Genomic DNA, 18807 nt, shown 5'->3' on the forward strand with positions numbered 1-18807 from the left:
TGTGTAAACAATGACTCATTGGTGTTAAATTTCACAGAAGGGCGAGACAAAGGAAGTTAAACTTTGAAGCTTTTTCTTCAAAATTAATGCATTTCTTTCTTTTTTTTTCAGTTTTAAGTATTTTTTATGTTTATTTACATTTATATCAAAAATTGCTAGGAACTTAAGTGATTAAGGTAGGTCTAGCTGTCCTTTACATCCATAAGTGTTTTGTCAGTGGAACAAATGAAGTGAGCTTTGAGCGTTCCACGATTTTTGGAGACTGTCTATATGCAGGCTTCCTAAACAAGCCTATATGTATGTTTGTCCAAGAAATTTTTGGATGAAATACAAACCGAACAACTTCAAAATCGCATAAAAATAATCTGCATAAAAAGAGACCTTACAGTATACTTACCAGTTTATATATGAACAGTAAAGCCAACAGTTTAAAAAAATAATTTTTTTGTTGTAAATAATCAAATTTATCAATGTTATAGACTTGTTCTGCTATATAATTGCCTTCCTCTATAATTTTGGAAAAATGTTTGGGAAATCTTTGTCCCTTTGCGAAAACAGTTAAAATTTAGAGACATTTGAATTTCTATAAATTGGTCGATAAAGTATGTTCCCTATAATGTGATTTCCTACAATGCAGAATGCATCCCCCACATTATATGGGTGCCTACTATATTTGAATGAAAAATTAATTACTGCTGGCGTTGTATTAATAATAATAATAATAAGTCATGGACCCAAAAAGCACTTCATAGCATGCATGCCTATGACCTAGCTCAGGACAATATTGACATAACTATGTCAAACCAGTCTGTTTGGAGAGACTGAGGGTTTTATAGTTGCCGTTTAACCTTTCAGTAGTGGGTTAGTCAGGTATGGTTCTATCCCTATGTAGTGGAGAATAAACGTGTGAAATTTTTCAAGTATTTTCCCACACGTTTTTTTCTCACTACTGTTTTGGAAAAAGATTTTGTAAACAATTATGTCTAGTAAAGAAAAGTCTTCTTTTATTGTTACATAATTCCTTTTTTATGTGAATTTTTTTTTTTTGCAGTAGTTTTTGGTGATATCCATTGTTCACCAGTGCCACATGATTGCCCTTGACGGATATATCCATCGGTCACTGCTGAGTGGTTAAGATCAGGTCATAAACACTAAAAACTACAGAAAACATATCCTGAAGGATACCTCACTCTGGCAGAATGACTCTTGCAGAAAATGCCACGTTCTGCTAGTAACAATACAACATATAACCTCTGATTGCAAGCTCTTAGCACAAACAGACTATTACATAGGCTTAATCAAGTAGCAAATATAATACATCAAGAGTGTGCACAGAAGCAGATTATTAAACATTCAGGTATCATACTACAAATATACTCCATAGGCAGTATTAGAAAATGACACACACAAATTATACTACAACAGAGCCATAATTACAGATAAAACAATTCATCACAATAAACCTGACATCACTCTCATTGACAAATTCAACAAGATCGCTTGTATAATAGACATCTCCATTCCAAATGCTCATAACATAAAAAATGCAAATACACTCCACTTGCTCAAGAAATAAAGACAGATGTGGAGGACAGATAAGATATTTATTGTACCTGTTGTCCTCTCTTCCACTGGTGTTATACTACATACACTACACAAAAGTCTAAAACATTAAACCTTAATAAAAACATATACATTGCACTACAGAAAGCTGCAGTATTGAACACATGTCACATTGTTAGGAAGTTTCTAGATGTTGACACATACCAATAACACAGCTTAATGTTACACTTGTTTTGGTAGCTATGCCTTGACTTTAGTCCAGCATAGCACTTGGCATCAGTATCAGCTAAGCATGATATTTGCAACATAATAATAATAATATCATTGACTATCAACAATTTAATTAAAAGAATGAGTATTTGCATATTTAAGCTTATAATCTTTTAAATGCAAATAATGAAGAGTGAAAAGATTACTTCATTAAGGACAATTCTTTAATTTGAAATTATATTAACCTCTATGGGGAGAAATGAAGAAGAGTGGTTCACAAGCAGCATCTGACCCAGACAGGGTGGCTGCTAATCAGCATCTGTTCTCCATGTTAGGGAGACTGTTTTATTTACATCTGCTTTAGATACATAAGCATTTCTGTAGAGAAAACATAGTTGTACACATTGTTAGTACAATAAGAGTTCACACCCAGATTAACAAAATCCACATTTATGGATTAGGTAGGGATTCATGTTTCAAAAATTTGCCACAGTTATTATATACTAAAATTTTATTACCAGCATAAAATTTTTAATATTAACTAGTACTTTTGGTCTAATTTAGACTACCAGATTCTCTATAATTGTATTCTATTTTAATAATAGAGAACATGATGGTCTAAATTAGACCAAGAGTACTAGTTAATATTAAAATTTTTATGCTGGTAATAATGTGTGTAATGTTTAAATATTTGAAATTTGTTGATTTCTTTGATTCCTTATGTTGATCATGAAAAAATGTTAGCAGTTGTTTATTCCTTACACATTAATTTTATTATTGCAACTGAGATGGAATTCAATTACATATATATGTACACACTTATATAATTAATCATGAGTCTTGCTGAGAAAGATTTTCAAATCCATTTGATGAACAAAGCGATAATAAATACAAATACATCGCACTAACCTTGTATAGCTTTGCAGTTAATTTTAGAAACGTAACACTGATATTTTCAATCTACCCTAGGACCTTCTTCAAGTGTTCTATAAAAATTTTTCTGGTGCAGTCCAAGTTTGATTTAGCTTCTGATTTTAAACACTCCAAATGTTTCTATTTTTAAAACAAAAGATTTTCATTTTACTATAAAAACAATTTATTCAAAGTAATGAAAAATGTGTCAGATTTTTAATGAACATTACTTAAGATAATAGATGAGATGAAAGTAACTATTCTATTATCTTAGTTAGTACTGTATTTCATTAGAACTAAAGAAAAGTAGCAAGATTAATTAGATGAATTATTTTAAAATAAGAGCCATACTACTTGATAATGGCTTTGCATGATACAACTGGGATCTTATTATTCAAATCTCCATTTAATAAAAGAAATGTTTGTTAAATATGTAAACCGAAAAATTTTGTTCTTACTTGAATGAATATTAACGAATTTCATAATTGTGTTATCTATTGTTATCATAGAAAATAAATTAAGAAAAAATTATTACTCTTAACATTTTCATTGATTACTTTTATGTAAGTTGGTTGTTTTGATACATTTTTTATTTTTGCTTAATATTAATAAATTTCATGATAAAATGATAATGTTATTTTTGTAGCTTGTCTTGGTTTTGCAATAACAGTTATTCCAAGAATGTATACCCATTATATATCTACTGTACTTTTTGTAATTTTTGGCTTAAAAATGCTGAAAGAAGGTAATGTTTTAACATTAAATATATTTAAATATTACAATAATATAAGAAATTAGTTTTGAAAATTTTTTTACAAGAGAATTTTAATTTCATTTTAGGATATGATATGTCTCCAAATGAAGGACAAGAAGAATATGAAGAAGTTCAAAAAAGTGTTAGTAAGCAAGAAAATGAGGTAAAGTTTGATTATTTTTTAGTTTGTATTTAAAAATGTACATATAATATGTTTTGGAAATGTTTTGTTTAACCTAATTTATTAGTTATCTTTAAAATAATTAATTTTTAAAATAGTAGTGATGTGTAAATTAATAATGACACCTTTAAACACTTTTCCAGAACAGTTTTTTCTCTTATCAAACAAAATCTGTCTTTCTTTATAAGCCTACTGCAGATGTTTAGATGAGCATGGAGTCCTTCAATGAGCACTACTTTAAAAGTTTAGAAACACTGGAGACTTATAAAGCCTGTTTAAAAGAAATTTGCATTAATTACAATGATTATGAATCCATAAATCAGCTGCCTGGAAATCATTTCATGAGAACCTGAAAAGGAAAATTTAACAAGGTACCCACAACCTATAAATTTGCATAGAAGATGATACAAATATTATATCAAAGTTGGAGCCATTGCATAAGTCATGGGGTTTGAGAATACCCTGTTCCATGAAGCCTGATCATTCCATATTTTAAAATTTATTGGACATATGTCATTGCACCTGTTAACATTCTAATTTAAAATGCTGAAGTTTCAAATTTTTGACTCTAGGCTTGTAAAGAAAGCCAAAAAGTTTGTTGAAAGAAAAACTGTGCTAGAAAAGTGTAAAGGTATGGTTATTTGTTAATTTCACTCACTTCTGGCTTTGATACTTTTAAATGTGTCAAATAGTGCATAAGGAATTTAGAATAAGAAATTGTATAATATTTAATAAATTTGTCTTATTAATTTGAATATAGGCTGCACTTTTTCCAAATTCAGTAAATTTAAAATATAATAATCAGGGATTTAGCTCAAAAACTTCTGAGTGTAGATCATCTGCATGACTCATGGCTTTCATAGACTTAAGTGAGTAAAAGTATCATAAAAATGCAATACTTTGTTATCAATGACTATTATATCAATACATTGTGAATATGACATACCAATATGTCATATGCAAACCATTAATACACATGACAATGCCCAATATAAAAAAGTATTACATTTTATTTTTCCTTATCTTGTGGCTGTTCACATAGTCTAGTATATGAGTCTGATGTGCTTGTTTTTCTGCTTTATTCTGGGATCAACTGATAGTGCTATTTTTTTTTTTTTTGTAGTGTGTTTATTTTTAAACTCTTTGAAAAGCATTCAGGGATATAACCACACTGGGTAGAAACACCACTCAGCATGGTTACATCCCTGAAAATTCAGTCAGTTATGAACTTACATGTCATAAAATTGGCATGTTTATTCTCTGTTCAAATGAGTTGAGTTTTTTAATGAGTTGTAAGTCTTATCTTTTTTGAAAGTAAAACCTCAATATTATTTAGAAGACTGACATGATTTATAGCTTATGATTATACTAAAATTTACATATTATAGTTACATAATTTGGAAATATTTGTTGCACACATCATCTTAAAAGTTGTATTTTTAATTTTATTGCTTGTTTTTTTAGTAACCAATGATTTAGCACTTTTTCTTAAAGCCTGAGACAGGTTTAATAGTTTCATGTAAAAATATTATATTTACTTTTTATTAAAAACTTTGAATGAATATTTTAATTATTTGTAGAAATATCAGTTTATTCAAAATACCATAACATATGTTTATATTAATAGTTCAGTTTTATTTTATAGAAGATTGTTTTAAAAATTGTTTAGAAGTATTTAATAATGTAATTAAATTAGTTTAAAATAATTTTAATTTATTTCAATAACATTAAGTCAAATAAATATTAAAATAAATAACATAACAGTAGATAATATAGTAATTTTTGAATTAAAACTAATTCAAAAATTAGTTTTAATTCAAACAAAAAATGATTTTCACAAACAATTTTTAAGATCAAGTGCAGGTATTGATTTAGTCAGTTCTTCATTTAGTATAAATTTATCAACTATTTACTAACAATATTTTATTAATAGTATTAATTAATGATTGAAATAATTTGAATTATTTGATATTATAAACAATTTTGAAAAGTTATATGTAAAATTTTTTTATATAATATACAGTGAAATCTTGATCTATTGTTTCTGGAATATCATTCAACTTCTGTGGTCCCTGAACAAATCCTATTTAAACTATGGAAATTAAATCCACACCAGTTGTTTCTCAATGTACCATTTTTCCACAACTGTTGGATAGAATTTTTAGTCCTGAAGAATTTTAATTCCAGACTTTCTCCTCCTAGTAAGATTGGTTTGACCTCCAGTTGTAGAGCAATTCAAACTTCTGGTTTTAGTAGATCATTCTGCTGTACCCAGAAAATTGGGATTAAAGTTTAAGGATGCCCACTTCTTTAAATGGATGCAGTATGGAAATGTGCTAGTTTACATATTGAGGAGTGCATACAGTGATGCCAAGCTTGGCAACTTTGCACCAAGTTTGGCTCCTTTTTTTACTCTTTTGGTACCAAAATATATTTTCTACTTTTTCAAACAATCTTCAACAGAAAAAACTCATGGATTTCTTTTAGCTTTTACTGTTCCACACTTCAACAGCAAACACCATCTCCTCCTCATTTTGTTTGATTTGAAAATAATTTAGAGCATTAATTTGTTTACTAAATAAATTCTTAATTAATTTACTAAATAAATGAATTAATTTAATTTAAAAAACTGAATTAATTAATATTTTGAATTAATATACTAAATAAAATAAATTTTATTTAGTAAATTAATTCAAAATATTATAATTTAGTGATATTGATTATTTATTAAGTCTTAATTGCATAAATTTTAGTCTTGACCTTGATCTTGAAAACCATTAATATGAATTTTCAATAAAGTGAACTAACTATTATTTCCCTAGCAATTCGTATTAACACAAGTTGACTGTACTGATATTCAGATGAAGAGACACTGATCAAATAGTAATGAAGCATAATTGATTTTAGCCTTTGCACATAATTATTTAGAACATGATTTTTGGTGATATTACAGATTCATTTACTAACATAAACTTTTATTGCACCTGAAAGAAATTTGTAGGTTTTAGCAAGTCTTTTCTGTAAAATATGATGGAATGGATTCATAGGAAAGTATATACATAAAATGAAACATAAATTTCCTGAAAAAGTGGAGAGAAAAGATGAAATTCAACATAACCTGCACATATAGAATGCTGCCACACACAAATAAAAATTTTTCTTTTATTTATTAGATAAATTTCCCATTGATATTAATAGGAGTTTAGTATTGGAATAAATTATATATAGACATATTAAACAATTATAAAAATAATATATAGTTATAGAAATTATGAAATAATCAATAGCTTTAAATGAAAAGAACTGTTTTTTTAATTTATGTCATAATATATAGTGAGAGTAGTCTTGACAAAACAAACATCAACTACAAATCTCAGTTTAATTTTATAATCACTAAATTTAGACCAAAAAAAATGCAGCTTGTACTTATACTATTATAGTATATTTACCAAACTAATATTAAATAATTGATATTTTTCCTTAATTTAAAGACTTAATTTTATTAAATAATTTCTTATTACTATTTCCAACATATTGCATTGTGGATAATTTTATGATTTTCACATTTGTGTTTGAATGAATTTTTTAATAGATGTTCCTAATTTATAGTATGAGAATGATCCAACTGGAAGTGATATAGAAACTGGAATTGTGACTCCTACAAGAATAAAGACTTTTAAAAGAAAACTAATGGTATTTGTATCAAGAATTTATCTTGAATCCTTTACAATGACGTTTTTGGCTGAATGGGGTGACAGATCTCAGCTTACAACAATTATACTTGCAGCAAGAGAGGTAATTTATTATTTAAAATAAGATAAGATAAATAAAAAAACACTCTATGTAAATTTATGCTTGACATTGCTTTTTAAATGTTATTTTAGAAAAATTTGTTTATTCTTTTCACTTTATTATGTATATCCTTTCTTCCCTTTAATTTAAAAACTAGAAGTTCAAAATTATTTAAATATATATAGTACAATCTTTAATTTCAGAAAATATTTGAGAAATTAATATGTTTAAAAAACATACTGGTTTTTACTGTTAACCATTGATAATTACATAATGTTATATTATTTTATTTATATTGATATAATCTAGATATGATTTCATTTATTATCACTGTTTATTGTTAAATTATCAATAAGTTCCTATCTGTGGATATGATAAGATATCAGAATTAAATAAATAATCTATTTACAATACCAACTACATCCATTTTAAGTAAATTTACAAAATAGACCAATCCTTAAGAAAAGAGATATTTTTAATAGCATATACTTGTAAGTATGTGTACATATTACTTTCAATATGACTGTAGCCATAAATTTGGAAATCCAATACAGATAATATATTTATTATAAGGACTTCAAGTTTGGATGTGGTCAGTTTTGAAACAAACTTAGATGACTTGTTGACAACAATGCTTTGTTTTAAATATTTATTAGTTAGCATAACAATAACAACATACAAAAAATGAAATAAAAGTAAATAAAAGTACAAAACTCAATACAAAACATTGCATGATGAAGATTTCATTTAAATGATAGGTTTTGCTCTTACAGGGATTTTGCAAGTGTTAACTGCAGAAAATTCATACAACAGACTGATTATCATTTATTGCATTTTTGTAATATTTTAGGAAATCAATGTCTTGTCATTTTGATTCCTAATGCTTTTCAGAATCGTGTCTATAACTCTTTGCTTCTCTTCTTGTAACCTCTTACTTTGTGTCGCTGTCAAATGTATGTTTTCCCTTTTCATCAAACTCTTTGGAACTTCAATTTCTGTTTGGTATACTACTTTGTCTTTGATCAGAACTTCTTTCTTAATTTTGTTAAAATAAACCTTTTATTGGGAAGGAATTTAATGTCATTAAGCAAGATTTCATAACTTTATCAGGTGTTTTAAAATTGATAAAGATATCAAACACCCAGGGTTATTGAGTGGGAGGAGATGGGGATTCTTCCTTGGCCTGGAAAAACTTAGAGGCCCATAATAGTTGTAGAGCAATTCAAACTTCTGGTTTTAGTAGATCATTCTGCTGTACCCAGAAAATTGGGATTAAAGTTTAAGGATGCCCACTTCTTTAAATGGATGCAGTATGGAAATGTGCTAGTTTACATATTGAGGAGTGCATACAGTGATGCCAAGCTTGGCAACTTTGCACCAAGTTTGGCTCCTTTTTTTACTCTTTTGGTACCAAAATATATTTTCTACTTTTTCAAACAATCTTCAACAGAAAAAACTCATGGATTTCTTTTAGCTTTTACTGTTCCACACTTCAACAGCAAACACCATCTCCTCCTCATTNTATCAAGCAAAATATGTATATGTGTTGAGTGAATAAAATTATCAACTTGTTGATTTTTCTTCATGTACTGTACAGTGTTAATATTTTAAACATGAACACAATCATTTAATATTGCTTCAGCTTTAACACACTTTTAAATCATTATACTGTACTTTGAGAAAAACTAATAGTCACACAATTGATTTTAATGGGATATGACAATGCAACACATGTGCAATTTACCAAGAGCAATGCTTCCCCAGAAAGACCTTCTATGGAAAATTGGCCTCTACTTAGAGGTTAGACATGTGAAGAAACCCACTAAACTCCAATGGCTGCCTGTTAGTGAGGAGTGAATACTTGAATCGGTTAGTCCAGTGTTTGGTGATTTTATCCACATAGTCACCGGGTGGGCAATAGTCACATAAAGGTTGGATAGTTAGCCATCCAACCTTCATGTGACTATTAGCCATCAGCCTACTGCTCTGGAGAACACAAAATCAAATTCAGACAGATTGACAAATGCAAGGATTTTTTGGGGAGAGGTATGTTCTGGATATGTAAGACCTGCCTCTCACTACCCAGCCATCCCAGTGTAGACCTGACTGAATCCACTGTAGGCTTGATAAAAGACCCTGTTATTGCCCATAGAGAGGAGACAAAAATTTAAAAACTTTTATAAATAATTTACATTATATGACTAATGAAGTTTCAGAAACGTGTTAAAACACTGATTGCCAACTAATGACAAACAAAGACCATTAATTTTCTCTTCAAAGCTAAAAAAACTTAATCAAATTTATAGCAAGTTACCAACTTAATTATTGGTTGCAAAAATGGATACTGAAGTAGTCAAATATTGCAACCTTGATCTTTAGGAAGAAATGATGCTTAAGGCTATTGATGGTCAGGAATGAGGAAAATCACCTTAATGCTTTTTTAGGTCTTACACATTAGGTGTCATGTTGCTGAGGACTGACCTTTGTTGATCTTTTTTAAAATGAATTTGTATGATTTTTATAACTAGCCTATATTAAACTTTGTTTATTCACATTTAATTTGATATATAATAAGTATTTGTTTTTAAAGATTTGATTGTTCATAATATAAATATAATGTATACAACACATGCAAAAACCAATTTTTTTAGCCTTTATTTATAATTGTATCATTTGAAAAATGGGCACTTAATTCTAATTCAATAATTGTTTATTTTCATTCTATTTGGTGTTTTCTGTTCTTTGACAAAGATATATGAGGATATGTGCAACAAAATTTTAGTTTTGGTTTTGTTTATATGCCATTTTTATAAATGTGCAAATTTATGTACTATAAAAAAGTCCATTAATCCACAATAATTTGATGTTTATACTGTTTTANTCTATTTGGTGTTTTCTGTTCTTTGACAAAGATATATGAGGATATGTGCAACAAAATTTTAGTTTTGGTTTTGTTTATATGCCATTTTTATAAATGTGCAAATTTATGTACTATAAAAAAGTCCATTAATCCACAATAATTTGATGTTTATACTTATTTACTTATTTGTATTTACATTTTAAAAGAACACATCATTAAATTATTTAATAATGCAAATTTCTGGGGTTCCAGTTAACCCCGTCACGCGTTTTTGATGGTCATTTATTTTTTTGAAAGATTAAATGAATCTTTCAATCAGGATTCCTGACACAACTTAGTCAATTATGTAGGCTAAGATGCAAATGGATTTCTGTAGCTAACTTCTGGAATTTAGGAGGGAACACAGATAAGCTGAGGGAGTTTGTCAAAAGAAAATCTAGGAGAGTTTCTTTTTAATTAAATAAATTATAAATTTATTAACAAAAAATTAGAGAAGAGCAGAGAGCTGTTTAGGGGTGACCTGTCCCTTTTAAACAAAAACCTCCTCCAATTAGAATTGTCAAATAAACCCTCTTCCAACATGTGATGATGGATGTTGGGTAGTTCAGTGGATATGTCATGTAAAATCTCATGTTAAACTATCAGTTTTGAAGGAACTGTGCCATCTTTCTCCAACAGAAAGAAAGTTTTCATTTCCAACTTTGTACATTTTATAAAAAACAAGTAAAAATTTATCAAATAATTATAACAATATTTTGTTATATCTGTTAATAAAATTAAATTATTAACCTTGGATTTTCACAATAAAAGTAATAATTTCAACAACAAAAAAAGTGATGGGAAAACCTTTTGTTCTTAAAAAAATTCAATAAAAGTTGCAAAATTGTGATATTGATTTTAAAATTTTGTCAATAGATGAAGCTAGAAGTATGCTACTTACAAAAGGACATCACTGTAGGAAATGTAAGCAGACACATTTAAATGAAAAGTTACAAGAAATTACAAGTATATTTCCAGATCAGAGGTCATTCCCATATCTTGACCAGAAAATGTTAAATTTCCATAAAAAGGGTATTTGTCATTAGTTTCTTTATCGTCTTTTAACTGATAAGAGAGGGATGTCCAGCCACACTGCAGCCCACTTAATATTTTTATGTGGCCAACTGCTCTCTGAATTTTTTAAAGTACCTTTTCATTTATTTTGGTAAAGTATGTCATAAAAATTTTCGTTTCACTGGATATACTTTGATATCATAATGACATAATTAGTGCTAGAAAACTGTTTTATTTCAAAAACGGTACATTCCCACATGTATAACATACATTGTAAACAGTTCTTTTCGTTCATGAAAAAAATCAAAACGGCTGAAAGAAATAGCTTCCCATTTAACTAACATTCTTAGAATTAAGACTGGTACCATAAAAGCAGATATTAACAATATTATAAAAGAAAGGCAATGTCAAAAATCACATTAAATTTATTTTTATTTTGTGTGAGTATAATTTCTTTATTTATTATCAATAATACAGTATTTTTTGTATACTGTATTTTTTATATATATTCATTATTAAAATTTGATATACAAATTTTGAACTTTTTAAAAGCATATATTTAGATGAAGTACATTTGTGGCCTGCTGAATGTACCTAAATTTCTAATTTGATTCATAAGATCCTAGGTATCATATACATACAAAAATTTAGGGGATTTGTCTGATTCCATGTGAAAGTATTCAAGATACAGGAATGTCCAAATTTATAGGTTTTGCTGTACAATATCTTGAATGTAGCCATTATTGAAACAGTCTTGACAATAGATGTAACTGATTTTGTAAAATATCCATACATATAATCACATAATTAAGTTGGATCTATTCTGTTTTGGATAAATGTGATCTCACCACACAAAAGAACATATTTTTTAGCTTAATTTACCAGCATTAGTTGACTTTGGAGGAAATATGGATAAAGCCAGTATTGCAAATATACAATTTAAATATCAGAATAATAATACATGAAAAATAAATCTAACTACAGTGTATAATTTGAAAATGTTGTTTCATAAAACATACTAAAATAAATCCATGACTGTATGCAGTAATAGTGATTTTCCACACCTACTAGTTTTTTGTAGTAATCTTTCCCCAAATTGACTTGCATAGCTGTGCTTTCAAGATATCCTTATGATACATGCTATCTGACTGTGTGAAAATTTCAGTCAAAAAGTTCTTTCTGTTTATTACAGGCTCAAAAAACTGCTGTGAAAATTTGCCACATATATTCATGTGTATAAATTTTTTTCACACAATTTCCTATGTAAGATGACAATTTTCCACTCTGACATTGTTTTCAATGATATCAATCAGGAACATTTTTCAAGATTACCTCAAAAATGAGTCATGGTGTCATGATACTTGTCAACTATGCCTGGTGTCCTGACATGCTGATCTGCAAGTCATTGTGAATGCTCCATAATGTGCCATGACTTTTAACAATTTAAATGTTTTGCAGCTTTATTTCATGCCTGCAAAATACAAAAATAGTTGAGAAGCATCACAACTCTTCTTTAAAAAGTTAAGAATTGAAAACTGCTTGCCTTAAGCTTAGTTCACACTGAGCACGATTTGCTAGCAAAAGCGAAAAACAGAATGAATAACACGTCAGACATGATGTTGTTTCTGGCAAATTTTACCATTTCGCAAATCGCTTTGAAGTTTGGAACTGTCGAGCTTTTTCACTAGCGAAAAAATTTCACATCAATGGTATTCTCGCTAGTTGTCACGTGGTTCTTGTTGTTTTCAAGATGGCTACAGAAACTTTCTCACACAATAGATTACATGTTATAATTACAGATTTTAATATTTCTCTCACTCAACATCGTTTTCTTTTTGACTTATTTTTCTTTCTCAATAAATAAACAAATGTGTTTAACAACAGAATATCAGAAGCAACCATTTTGTTTTTCGAGATGACGTTTTCACTTGCTTGCAAATAATTGGCTGCTTAAAATTTGCAATCGCTTTTCACTTTTGGTTGTAGGGTCAATTTCACTAAGCGAATAAAAATCGCTTTTCGCTTTTCACATTCGCTTTCACTATTCGCTCAGTGTGAACTAAGCTTTATTTTGCTTTTATAGTTTTTTTGAACTTTTTTAGTGTGTCTGCAGTATTTCCAATTTTTGTTTAAAGTTTAAACTACATTTAGTAGAAAACACTTTTTTACTGCTAATGACATAGTAGTAATATTTTAAAAACAAATAAGTAAATAAAAGTGATCAGTAATGAAAATATTAAATAATTCTTGGTGGTAATTGCAGCTGAAAAAATAACAAATATTAGAAAAGTGTTGCCTTTACATGAATATATTTGTGTAATCTTTTGCTTCAGTTAATATTGACATAATATTTAAAGAATTTTGTATTTTAAATTTTGTTACTAAGTTAATAATAATCCATTAAATGATAGTAAATTTGAACTCTCTCTCTGTTAAAAAGTTTGTTGTATTTTAATTTATTTTTAAGGAGTTAGTTTCAGTAATCTTTTGTTTTATAGCTACAACCAACAGACTGCCGAAAATCTATCGGGCTAGTTTTATGCTAATTATTAAATAAATTACGTAATCAATTTGGTACTAGAGGTAAGCGTTAGGCGCCATCTCTTATTAATATTAATAATTATAAATAATTTTAATTAATTTAAATAATTTGGAACCGCTGGGAGAAAAAATCGGCCCGGAGCGGGACTCGAACCCACAACTCCTGCTTACCGTGCAGATGCGTTGCCAGTTACGCTACCCGGACCTCCGATCCAATCTCCTCTTCCAGCATATATAATCTAACTACTTAACCATCGACGGTTATTACAACTTTTGTTTTATAAGAATAGATCATTAGTTCAATTTTTATTTTCCCAGCTGTTATAACAGAGGGAAAGTATGATGATCTGGAAAAAATCACCTCCCAGACTTTTACATTTTTGATCTTAGGACACCTTGAAATGGTGAAAAATGCAAAAAAATTTGAGGATAATTTCTGTATGGATGGATGGATGTTTGTGTGGGGGGCACAATTTTATTTACCGTTTGAAACTTAATAACTCCTGTGCTTTTTGTCAAAAATTTCTGAAATTTTACGGGGAGAGTTTGTTTATTAGGGTGATTGATGCTATTAAATTTTGGTCATTAAAGGTTGAAGGGTGAGGAGATAATGGGGTTATGCGTATAGCCAGTAGGATAGGATTATGACTATTTTTAGCCGTTATTAACATTAATATACTTTTTCATAAAATCCATCCCTACCCTTAAAATTAATCTTTTTGCCATTTTATAGTAATTGAAAATATAAAAGTATTTTTATAACAAAATCTCATAACAGGTGGTGCCACACACAATTTTATTAAATTACAGTCGATCCCCCCATAACACTGTTGATTATTCCGTTTTATATGAATTTCATGTTGTACGAGTCACTTAGATTTTACAAATATGTGAGCCATTCACAGCCCGGCACACGTATTTGTAAAATCTAAGTGACTCGTACAACATGGAATTTATATAAAACGGAATATTCAACGGTGTTATATAGGGGTCGAATGTCAATATTGTAATTAAAATTATAAAAGTTATTTTTTAAATGAGATCTCATAATATCCAGGAAAGTCATGCAACTCATTGCTGGATTTTTTTTTTTGTTAGTTTTTAGATTTTCAAATGATAACTACAATTTCTTGTAACTTTTGGGATATTCTCTTGATAGTAGAATTCACTATTATAATCATGGAAATTGTTCAGTTGTCTTAATGTTACCAGAATTATCATACATGAGATAAAATGCATACTTATAAAACTACTTATTGTAGTCACAGTTTGTTATAGTTTTCTTTATGTTCAGATAAATACACATTTTTAAGATTTTTTTGTGCTATCAGCTTCATCCTGTTGCTGATAATATGCAATTGTTATCTTCACTAGTGCTTTAAACATTAAATTTAAATTGTTTTGTTATTTGTTTATAGTACAGTACTTAAGTTTCTAACATTCTTACTTCAATTACTTTCTAGTTAAAAATAATATTACAAAAAAACAACAGCAAACAATATTAGATGAATTACTATTAAATAATAATAATTATAATTATTTAATTTATACATTTTTGAATTGCTTTTAAATGTCCTTTTAATGTTGTGAGTCAGTAAAATCGGAATTTCCATTAATGTATTCTTATATAATTATCCTGCTTATTATTATCAATACAAATGAATCTAAAGTAATTGCAATAAATAGATTCTATTATATACGAGGGTGTTTCAATAAGTAACGGCTTTTATTTTTTTAAACAAATGTTTTAATTTTAATGTGTATGCAAAAACAGGAATGTAGTAAATAAAGTTTGAATTTCTGGCAACATTATTGCACGATAGGAATGCTTGTGCTACTGTTGAACATTTCTGACAAATGGAAAGAAAATGGTGTGCATGCTATCATCGTCCATGTTCCAAGAGCAGTGAAGTGTTATGTTTTCTTTAGGCATAGGGGCAAGAAATGTGGACAGATTTATACGGAAATGCAAATGGTGTACGGTGACAATTGCATGGACTATTCAAATGTCTGTCGATGGTGCAAAATGTTTAAAAATGGTCATTGGTGTGTGATTGTCCAGCAAAACTCTAAAGTGCCTGCAACAAGCTATCTGTGACAAGAGATCACACTTGCAAGCACGCAACATTCGACTTTTTCATGATAATACCAGCTAACACAGACTTTCATCAAAGAAAGTCTGTGACTCATTGCATCCTTTGGATGGGAAATTCTGTATCACCCCCTTACAGTCCTGATTTGGCACCAAGCAATTTCCTGTTGGGTCCTTTGAAGAAATTCCAGGCTGGAGAGAGGTTCCATTCTAATGAGGAGGTTAAATCGTCTGTTCGTGGATGGTTGTATGGCCAGAATCAGCGTTCTATAATGCAGGCATCTTCAAGTTGGTACAAGTGTTTGAACTTGAATGGTTCCTATGTCAAGAAGTAGCCTAATCCACGTGTTTTATTTTGTATATTCTGTATTTTCCATATACATTAAAACTTTTGCTTAAAAAATAAAAGGCATTATTTATTGAAACCACCTTGTATTTCAAATTGTTTTTAAACAGTGAGTTTGATTTTTTTTTAAATTCAAATAAAATATTTTAAAATATAACAAATTATGATAAGTAATAATTATTTAAAACAGTAAAAATAAACATTTGAGAATAAAGAAGTTTTCATTTTAACATTGCAAATTTCTTCATTCCCAAATGATCTGGATTATCATTCAGGCTATATTCAGACTAATAACTAATTAGATAACAAACCAGATAGGTGATTAAGCTACATCTCTTGATGAATGTAATTATTAGAATAATTAGAATTAAAAATTGTAAGGTGGTTATTCAATCATTACATTTCTTTGCTTAACACAATCAGTTTAAATTTGTATTTGATCTAAAATTAAATTTCCTATTTCACAATTCATTGAACATTTTATTTCATTTGTTCCTGAGGAAGGCCTTTAAGGTAGGCTGAAAATATTTGAAAAATGCTATTTAGTTCTTGCTGAACAGTGTGAGGTTTATGGATCTTATATTTTATATTTCTTTTGTTCAGTTCTAACTCTGAAAAATTCTTACTGGATTAGAATTAAATTAGTTTAAACTAATTTAAATTTAGAATATTATTCTGGAAAAAAAATTAGCCAGATGAGACTTGAAACTACAACTCCTGCTGCTGCAACTCTCTCATGCAGATGCATTGCCAGTTATGCTACCCAGAGCTTCATCTGATCTTTGTTTCTAGAACTATTAATTAATTTAGATATAATTATAGGAATATATTTAGTTGTTGTTTACTATGTAATTTCTTCATTGTATTACTTTTCACAAATTTATGTAAACTTTAAATTCACTCTTACATTTTAGTTTTGCTAATTTAACAAATACTTTCATATTTCAGACAATTTCAAAAATGGTGAGTTGATTGGATTTTGCAACTTTTCTAAAATATGAAAATTAAATTAGCAAAACTTAAATGTAAGAGTGAATTTAAAGTTTACATAAATTTATGAAAAGTAATATAATGAAGAAAATCATACACTGCTTTAAAATTATTTTTACTGTTTTTTAAATAATTATTTACTGTGGTTTGTTTAAAATATTGTATTTGAATGTGTTTATAAATTGGACTCATTGTTGGAAAAGAATTTTAAATATATTTTATTTTAGACTGAAGAAGCCTTAATTGTTCTAAAGAAAAAAGTGATTTTATCAATTAAAAAAACTAAGTTTGTTAATATATTATTGAATGTATTATAATTATCAACTTTAAAGGATTGTGGAAGATTGAGAAAAATATATGTATGTATATCATTCTAAAATCTGATAAATATTTTTAAAGTTTTGTTCTCAAATACATCATTTGACTTTTGTTTAATTGAAACTGAACAATTTACAGAATATATTAAAGTTACTGCTTAGATAATGAAACTAACAATGAATGGCCAGCCTTTAGAATATAACATATAACAATATGTATTAATTAAATTATTAATATACAAATTGATAAATTAATTAATATGTTAAACTGTTATATAATCAATAGAGCTTGACATTATAGTAAACAAATAACAAATGTATCATAAAATTACTACTAAGTAGATATTAAACATGATTATAAAAGACAGGACAACCTAAACACAAATGATTTTACATTATATTTGTTGATTGCTTTACTATATCATATTCTATTGATCATGTAAAATTTTAATATATTAATTAATCCATTATTTAGTCTAATAATAATTTAATTAATATATATTGTTATGCTACATCCTATAGACTATACATTTGCCATTAGTCATGACACCATTTTAAAGACATTCTGTAAAATTATTCCTTAGCATTTGAATAAATATTAAATACTGTATTATTGCTGTACAATATTATTAAATACTGGTGAAGCTAAAAATTATTGTTAAATTATGATTTCTTTAATTACTCAAACAATACATTTATTTGATTTTGACAATTTGTCTATTATGAGTTTGACATATGCAGGTCTTCATTTAAGGTTGAAATAAACAATAGATGATAACATGTTTTTGTTAAGAAATTTTTGCAATTATTAATAAATTTAAAAGTTAAAATTCATAATAATGTATGTATACTATATCACAAAAGTATCTGGGACACCTATAAGATGTAAGAGTTTTTTAGTTGTAACTCTTACATTAAATAGGAAAAAAATAACAACAGATCTGAAATCATCAGTCTTTTTTTACGCTATAAAAAAATATTTAAATATGCAAAAAACATTAGTCAAAAAGAGAAATATAATTTTATTTCAAACTGTGAAATTTTTCACATCACAAAAGTATTCAGACAGAGGAAATAGATGATGGAAAGTTTCAGATCATTTGCATAAAAACATGTCTCCAATGGTTTGCATCAACAAGTTAGTTAAAGTATTTGCTTGATACTTCAATTGTTTTCATTGTTTACAACAAGAAAAG

The 18807-nt window shown here is 28.0% G+C and overlaps 1 protein-coding gene across 1 annotated transcript in view; it reads left to right on the forward strand.

Annotated features, from left to right (window-relative positions):
• The window catches only part of LOC111620163 (transmembrane protein 165-like), a 50383-nt gene that overhangs the window by 20085 nt on the left and 11491 nt on the right, over nt 1–18807 (forward strand). The window contains exons 3-5 of the mRNA XM_023362039.1: nt 3332–3430; nt 3526–3602; nt 7230–7415. Coding sequence (XP_023217807.1) covers nt 3332–3430; nt 3526–3602; nt 7230–7415 — 362 coding nt within the window. The remainder of the gene's footprint in view (nt 1–3331; nt 3431–3525; nt 3603–7229; nt 7416–18807) is intronic.

Source organism: Centruroides sculpturatus, unplaced genomic scaffold (assembly GCF_000671375.1).
Source record: "Centruroides sculpturatus isolate CEXI.00-Female unplaced genomic scaffold, Cexi_2.0 scaffold202, whole genome shotgun sequence".
Taxonomy (NCBI): domain Eukaryota; kingdom Metazoa; phylum Arthropoda; class Arachnida; order Scorpiones; family Buthidae; genus Centruroides; species Centruroides sculpturatus.